Below are 8,404 nucleotides of genomic sequence, written 5' to 3' on the forward strand. Positions count from 1 at the left end.
CAATCACAGGCAGTTCAAACCCCGCCTCTCCAGGACATCAATCACAGCGGCCAGGGAAGGTCCCACCAATCATCTTGCACAGCCTTTTTTCCCAGGATAGACCCTCCAGCACACTCACCCAAGGCAGCTAACACGCTCGCAGCCTTTCAAGCAAGCCCATCCCATGAGAAAAACAACCACTAGCAAGTTTTCCTCTAGCACAGTGGTTCTCAGCCGTCCTAATGCTGGGATCCTTTAAAACAGTTTCTCACATGGTGGTGACCCCCAACCATAATGTTATTTTTGTTGCTACTTCACTGCTGTAATTTTGCTACGTGTTATGAATCATAACATGAACATCTGTGTTTTCTGATGGTCTTAGGTGACCCCTGTGAAGGGGTCATTCAGCCTCCCAAAGGGGTCACAACCCACAGGTTGAGAACCTCTGCTCTAAATGACACTGCAAGGTGAGCTGATGTCTTCCAATCTGTGAGTCTAGATCTTTTCAGATTGGAAATCAAGTAGATAAGTCAGTAAACGTTACAATGATGAATGAAGAATAAACAGAAGCATCCTTTGGTTTGGCCATGGTTTGGTTTTTGGGCATGAGTGTGTATGCATGTGTGTGTGTAGTCCAGATTGGCCTTGAATCTACAATCCTCCTGCCTCAGCCTTCCAAGTGCTAGGACAACTGATATGAGCAACCACACTCAGCTTCTTGAGTTGATAAACTGTACAAAAGTAGGAATTAAGAGCCTACGCCTTGCCGAAGAGTGGTGGTGCGTGCCTTTAATCCCAGCACTTGAGAGGCAGAGGCAGGCAAATCTTTGATGGCCCCCCAGCTGAAGTTAGTTATACACCTTGAGGTCACTGAAAACTTAAGACTGTTCCCTACTGTGTGCTCAGCCTGATTGTTTAATCTGCTTTTAGGAGAACGATTTAACAATCAGCCCTTACTTGCCTTGGATTTCCCGTGTAATCAACTTTTACAACCTAAGCTAATGCACAGCTATAGTCTTAAGTCACGTGCTCTTCCATGCCCATGACCCAGATAATGCCTGAATATCGTTTGCTGAAAGCAGTCTTCTAAAATGAACATGCGTTTACGGATATTGACTGATGAACAGAGATGCTCGTACTGTGTTGTGTGAGAAGGTTGGGATCGAGTGGAGCCAATGGCTTAGTCCTTCAAAAATATCAAGAGTTCTGTAAAACATGGCATACCGTCCTCACGTAATGCTTCCTGTGCTGTTCAATAGAGGCACAACAGAGTCCTTTGTTAGGAACAGACATACACAGGGACAGACACACAGAGAGAGGGGTGGGAGGGAAGGAGGGAGGAAAAGAGGGAGAGAGAGAGGGAGAGAAAGAATGAGAGATAGGGTAAACAGAAAGAGACAGGGAGAAAGACAGACAGACAGTTTCCCAAGACGGCCTCCAGGCAGGCACAAATTCAGACTTATAGACAGAGGACAACACTACAGAAAACATGCAGTTGAGAATTTGAATCTGGATTCACTCTTGGCTAAATGACTCCAAGGGCGAGTGCTTTTCTTTCTCTCCTTGATGCTATATTGACATGTTATCGATGACTCAGAATTAATCAATCAGTGCATGCTTCTTCCCCTAATCAAATATCTAGATACATAGTTCTTTTTTTTTTTTAAAGATTTATTTATTATATAATGTAGCTGTCTTCAGACACACCAGAAGAGGGCATCAGATCTCATTATAGATGGTTGTGAGCCACCATGTGGGTGCTGGGATTTGAACTCAGGACCTCTGGAAGTGCAGTCAGTGCTCTTAACCACTGAGCCATCTCTCCAGCCCTAGATACATAGTTCTTAATGTGGGCTACAGTGGGGTACACCTCTACTCACTCGGCACTGTAGATGGTCAGGGGACTGAGTCAGAAAGATCATGAGGTCAAGAGCAGGTTCATTTATATAAAAAGATGGTTACAATTAGTTTCACTTACACACACACACACACACACAGAGTTTTATCTGTTGCTGTACTTGTTAAATGAGGACATCAGAGGCTTACCTACCAGGACACAAGAAACTGAAATTCATGGAGTTTGTATGTATATGTGTATATATGTGTGTGTATGAATGTGTATGTGTCTGTGTGGGTTTGTCTGTGGTTGTGTATATGTGTGTGTGTGTATGTATATGTGTGTGTATGTGTATGTGTCTGTGTGTGTCTGTGTGTGACTGTGTATGTGTGTGTATATGTGTGTGTATGTGTGTGTATATGTGTGTATGCATGAGTATGTATGCATGAGTGTGTATGCATGTGTGTGTATGTATCTGTGTGGGTGTTTATATGGGTGTGTATATGTGTGTATGTATATGTGTGAGTCTGTGTGTGTCTGTGTGGTGTGTCTGTGTGTATGTGTATATGTGGCTGTGTGTGTATGTGTGTGTATGCATGTGTGTGCAGGGCAAGCAGTTGACACCAGATGACAGTCATGCCACACCTTGTTTTCTGAGACAGGAACTTGCTAAACAGGGAGCTCAGTGGTTCAACTAGGCAGCCTGGCCAGCAAGAGCCGAGAGCACCGCGAACGCCTGGCCAGTGAGCGCCAGAGACCCTCCCGTCGCTGCCTTAACAGTGCTGGAGTTACAAGGATGTGCCGCCACACCTGGATTTTTCTTTTTAACCTAGCTTCTGAGGAACAAAGGGCTTTATGCAAATACAGTAAGCATTTAACCAAGTGAGCTATATCCCAACTGGACAGTTGAAAGCTCTGTTCAGCAGTGAGCTGGAGATTTCTGGTTACTACTGTTGATGAACAGGGATCCCAAAGCTTAGAGAGGAAGCCATTTCCATTTCCTGAGCTATGACAAAAGGCAAGTCACCAAAGCAGATGGCAGTGAGAAAAGAGACTCCAGTGAGCCCCTGACCACTTCCCAAAGCCAAATACCAATATCTCATCCATAGGCGGCCCGGCTTTCCTGCCCTGTCCTCCTCTGCTTACTGAGAAAGCTGAGAGCTGACCGCAGATCTGCCTCCAACAGCAGCTGGGGGCTCTAACTCTGAAAGAAGATGTACATTTTGAATGGTTAAAGCATCAGGTTTCAAAAGGATGCACAGAGGCTGACCCCACAGTGCCACCAGAGTCAAGCCCAAGCAGCAGAGGACTCTGCTTTCTGCAGAGCTGAAAGCTATCCTTACTAAAGGATGCTAAGGGACAAATGACCTCCATAGGTGGTCTAGCCATGTCAGGAGAGGACTGTTCCTAACCCAGGGTGGCTGCCCAAGGCGTGTGGGTGGCATGGACACAGGCAAGGTGGTATGCAAACAGAACATGTAACATCGGTGATCATCATTATAAAAGAAAGAATCTAATTCTTGTCGAGTGGGCCTAACCTAAAATGTCACCCAGTGTCACTCTCTACACTAACGTGGCTACCCCTAAGACATTTTTTTTTCTTCCCCAAAGCTCACAATACCCAAGATACAACTCACAGATCACATGAAGCTCATGAAGAAGGAAGACCAAAGTGTGTCGGTCCTTCTTAGAAGGAGTAACAAAATAGTCATGGCAGCAACTATGGAGACAAAGTGTGGGGCAGAAACTGAAGAGATTGGTAGATAGATGATAGATATGGATAGTTCATTGATCTTCTGCAAGAAGATCTCACAAAATAGAACCTTATAAAATAAAGATGAAATTTATCTTTCCAAAGTTCTTTCTGCAGGATGTGGAGGGGTTGGGGGGGGCCTCAGTTGTCACTTGGAGTTTGGCCATGCTCCAGTGAGTGCCGGGGCAACACAGATTGAACTTGGGGGTGTTTGTTTGTCGGGGGCAGGGGCACAAGGGTAGGAGGGTGGACCTGGGAGGAATAGGAAGTGAGTGGGGTGGACCATATTGTATTTGTATGAAATTCCCAAATAATTAATAAAAATATTACATTGGGGGAAAAGCAAAGTTCTTTCTATGACTTATTCTTACTTTTTGGGGGTCTACAGTTATGAAAAATGCCAGCTACAGGTTTGACTGAGCCCTAAAGCACTTGCCTTGCATTGGACACAGCCCTAGGTTCAATCCCTAGTACTGCATGTTGGTAGGTAGGTAAGCAGATGAATGGAGGGGGGAGGGAGATAGGTAGATAGATGGATGATAGATAAGATAAATAGGTAGATGATAGATAAGATAAATAGGTAGATGATAGATAGATTATAGATAAATAGATAGATTATAGATAGGTAGGTAAATAGATAGAGGGGTAAGATGATAGATAGATAGATAGATAGATAGATAGATAGATAGATAGATACATAGATACATAGATACATAGATACATAGATGAAAAATAAAAGGTAGAAATGGACCAACCAAGCATTACCTTTAACCAGACAAAAGTCCACTCTCAACCTGGGCTCCACCTGATGGCTTCCCTTCAGCCAGCGACTGGAGACACCTGCATCTGGTTTCTGAGCCCCAGTCCGTGTTTAACAACCAGGGCCACAGGCAGGTGACTCCAGCCCTTGCTGAATCCAAGGGAAGACGAAGATAGTAGCACCAGCCCCTCACAGATTTGAGGGGAACCTCATCGAAGGGCAGGAGCAGGTGCCTGGCCCATGCACTCTGCAAAGGTGGCGCCTGCTGTCTGCAGGCTGTCACCAGCCCCAGTTCCAGATGTTCTGCTCTCTATCCTAAGACATCACAGTGCAAAGAGTAATGATGACAGCCAGGTGCTTTCTCTTTCTTGTAAACAGAAGAGAAAACGGAGGCTTGGAGAGACAGCTCAGAAAGCAGGTTTCTCATCCAGGGCTCTTTGCTGAGGGCAGAGTGCTGGCCAAACCTCAATGGTCTCCATGTCAGCTGCCAAATGTCTTTCAAAAATACCCTGTAATTAGGTCTTGCATGGTCAAAATAACACTTAAGGATCCATGAATAATGGAGCACACCTGTAATCCCAGCTCTTGGGAGGCCAAGGCTAGCAAATTGGAGGCCAGCCTGGGGTATGCAGCAGATTAAAGGCTAGCCTAGGCAACTATGAGATTTTTGAGAATTTGCTTTGTATCTCAGACATTTGGCCAAGGGTTTCATGTTCTCCTACCCCATTAAACCCCTTAAAAACCCTATCGAATAAAGAGGAAAATCAGCTCCATTTTACAAATTGAAAAACTGAGGCATGCCCGAGTCCAGGACGCATCTGCAGAAGACTCTTACCATACGCCCACACACCAAACCCGTGTTTTCCAACTCACATTCGCAAAACTGTCTTCATAGAACCTAGTTAAGGAGACAGGGACGCTAGCGTTTAGTCTTCCTTTCACAGATAGGTAAACCGAGGCTCCAAGAGCTAAAAGAAGCGCCTAAATCCTTTGCCTTCTCTCCTTCAGCACGGCCTGCCCAAACTGCAAAGCCCAATCTGGAGCAGGGCTCCGTGCTTGTTTTATTTTCCGTTGTTCTGTTTTGATTTTGGTTTTTGAGATAAGAGTCTCACTATTGTAGCCCAGGCTGTATTAGAAAGTCCCCTCAATCCTCCTGTCTCCGTCTCTAGAGTGCTGGTAATAGAGGCATGCGCCATCACGTTCATTTCTTTGGTTTTCTCAGAGTGAGTTGCCAAGGTTATTGTTGAAACCTCTCACTTAACTCGATGTCATCACCAGGGTTGGTAGGTGGCCCAAGCTGACAGGGGAAATGGAGTGAGTCCTCTCAGCCTGCGCTGCCCTGCGCGTCACAGTCCACACTCGGAAGTGGGCGGCGAGCAGCCCCACGGGAGGCGCGGGCTGCAATTCCCACACCTCTCCCAACCTCGCCCTGCATCCCCGCAGGGTCCGCGCCGGCCACCCGAGGGAGTCCGGGCACGAAGCCGCACTCGGGCGCGGCGGACGCCTGCGGAGCCACCGGGACCCCGCCGAGGAGTGCGGGCGCGCCCTCCGACTGCGCCCGGGGCCGCTGGGCTCCCAGGGCGGGGACGCACTTGGACGGGAGCTGCAGTGGCAGCAGGGGACGTGACCGCCCTCACCCTGCACAACCCGCTCCCTGCCTCGGTTTCCCTCCCCTGCACCGGGGTGCGCCCGGATCTCGGCAGGCCGCGCTCGCCCTCCTCCAGATCCCCGGGCCCTACCTGCGCCGTGGCTCGGACCCTGGATCGGAGCGCCCCGGGGACCCCCGCCCTGCATCGTAGGGCCGGCTGCACCCCGGACGGCGGTGACGGCGGTGACGGCGGCCGCGGAGGCGGCGGGAAACGGGCAGGGGGCCGAGCTGAGGGCTGGCTCCTTCCTCTTGCCCAGGACCCGCCGCTTCCTCTCCAGCCCCGGCCCCTCGCACGCGCGCGCCGCCCCTCGCGGCTCCCAGACCGCAGCGCGCAGAAAGTTTTGCTTTTCACTTGGAGGAAACCAAAGAGAGGGAAGTGTGACGGGCAGTGTGGCCAGAGACCGAAAGACTGGGCGCTTCCCAGGCCCTGGGAGTGAAAGATGGGGTGCACAAGAGAGGGACTTCTTTCCTACCAAGTCGGGTGAAGCGGGAAGGAAAATGACAGATGACAGGTTGGGGGGTGGGAGCAGCTGTTAAAAATGACTTGAGAATCGCTGGCAGCGCGGGGCTGGCCAGGAGCACGCAAGCCCTGGCCTGTGCCAAGCTCCTGGCAGCTGGCTCACCTCCATCATCTCTTCCCTTTGGCTGCTTCAGCAAAGCACCTGCCACAGGACAGTGGGTACAGGAAGTACCAGTCAGGGGCCAGGCTCGTTCTAACCTTGCCTCTGGACCTGGAGGCAAAAAATAAACCTACAAAACTAAACTGCGTGGAGTAGTCAGCCCAAGGCCCGGAGGCCTGGCTGAGGGTGGAGCAGGGGTCAGGTGTGCGACTTTGGGAAGAAGCATGGGAGAGTTTCTGCAGGTAGGGAGGAACCTGTGACCGCTAGAAGAGAGACAAGGCCTTGGACAGGGCAGCCTCTTACCAAGAACATTCGGGTAAGCACGGGTGGATGCGGCTGAAGTTGATAAAGACATAAGCAAAGAGTCTAGATTTAGTGCAGTGGGCAACAGGATTGAAAATGGCGCTAGTTAGCTTTACCTGTCAGTGTGACATAGCCTAGGGCCGTGTGAGAAGAGAGCTTTAGTCCATGATTGCCTAGATTAGATTCGCTGTATCCTGTCTGGGAGAAACGTCTTGACAGTTAACTGGCCTTCGAAGGCCCAGCCCACTGTGGGCGGCACCATTACCCAGGTCTTGAACTTATCTAAGAAAGCTGAACTGAAGCCCATCTGTGAGCCAGCGGGCAAACAGCATCCTCTGTGGTTACTGCTGTACCTGCTTGGCACTGAAGTGAGCGCTTGGTTGGAGGTTAATGCTGTGTGCTATAGCATGCAGGCCTGTCTTAGGTTCCTGCCTTGACTCCCCTCAGTGGTGGCCTGTGATCTGAAGTAGTGAGCTAAAATTAACCCTCTCCTCCCCAAGAGGTATTCCATAGTAAATACAGTTGAATAGGGCAGCCTGCCGCAGAACACTCTCAGGTATACCTGACTCTCACTCAAGGATAGCTAGGAATGCCTCCGAATACATAGCATAAACTGTCTTAAAACAGGGGCTGGAAAGCTGGCCTAACAATTAAGAGCACAAACCATTCTTGCAGAGAACCAGAGTTCCGTTTCACAGGATCTATCCTGAGCAGCTCACAGTCACCCGTAACTGCAGCTCCAGAGGACTGACCAGACATCCTCTGCCTGTCACACACACACACACACACACACACACACACACAGAAAAAGAGACAGACAGACACAAACACAAAATGAAAATAAATCTAAAACTTAATATTATCAGAATCAGATGTTTAAAACTCGGTTGCCGCTTCGTGAGCACCTGTACACACGCATGCTCACAGATGCACACACATAAAAGAGGAGAGAGGGGGGCTGGTGAGATGGCTCAGGGGTTAAGAGCACTGGCTGCTCTTTCAGAGGTCACAAGTTCAATTCCCAGCAACCACATGGTGGCTCACAACCATCTATAATTGGATCCAATGTCCTCTTCACATAAACTATGTAAGTAAATCTTTTTAAAAAATAAAAAATAAAAAGGTGAAGAGTTTTATCTCCTGTGAGTGCTCACCAGGAGGTGACCTCAGAGAGGATGGCACGTTCTGAGGGTAGCAGCCAGCCTCTTTCTCCAGTTGCCCTGTTGTCACACACACACACCCCATGGATTCATGAATATGGTGGCCAGGACAGGTAGGGATGGATGTGACACATGAGTTCAACAAACTAGACCTCTTGTCACCCAAGCCCACCCAACCGTAGCAGCCACTGTGCCTGTCCTGCCAGCAGGAAAGACCAACACACAGAGTCTCCAGCACAGCACTGCTCCCTGGTGGTCAGCCAGCTTCCTGGTGACTGCTTCCTTATGCTAGCCACTTCCATCAGCAAAGGAGCAGAGCTGTGACCTTATTAAAATATGTTCTC

The 8,404-nt window shown here is 49.0% G+C and overlaps 1 protein-coding gene across 3 annotated transcripts in view; it reads right to left on the reverse strand.

Moving 5' to 3' along the window:
- Nucleotides 1-6,150, reverse strand: part of Disc1 (DISC1 scaffold protein) — a 208,513-nt gene extending 202,363 nt beyond the window's left edge. For 2 of the 3 annotated variants that reach the window (XM_028767739.1, XM_028767737.1), the window contains exon 1: nucleotides 6,069-6,150. In XM_028767739.1, the coding sequence (XP_028623572.1) occupies nucleotides 6,069-6,123 (55 nt within the window). In that variant the 5' untranslated portion in view covers nucleotides 6,124-6,150. The remainder of the gene's footprint in view (nucleotides 1-6,068) is intronic. The other variant, XM_028767738.1, reaches the window with a different exon arrangement.
- Between the last annotated feature and the right edge of the window lie 2,254 nt (nucleotides 6,151-8,404).

Source organism: Grammomys surdaster, unplaced genomic scaffold, assembly GCF_004785775.1.
Source record: "Grammomys surdaster isolate TR1022 unplaced genomic scaffold, NIH_TR_1.0 181, whole genome shotgun sequence".
Classification (NCBI taxonomy): domain Eukaryota; kingdom Metazoa; phylum Chordata; class Mammalia; order Rodentia; family Muridae; genus Grammomys; species Grammomys surdaster.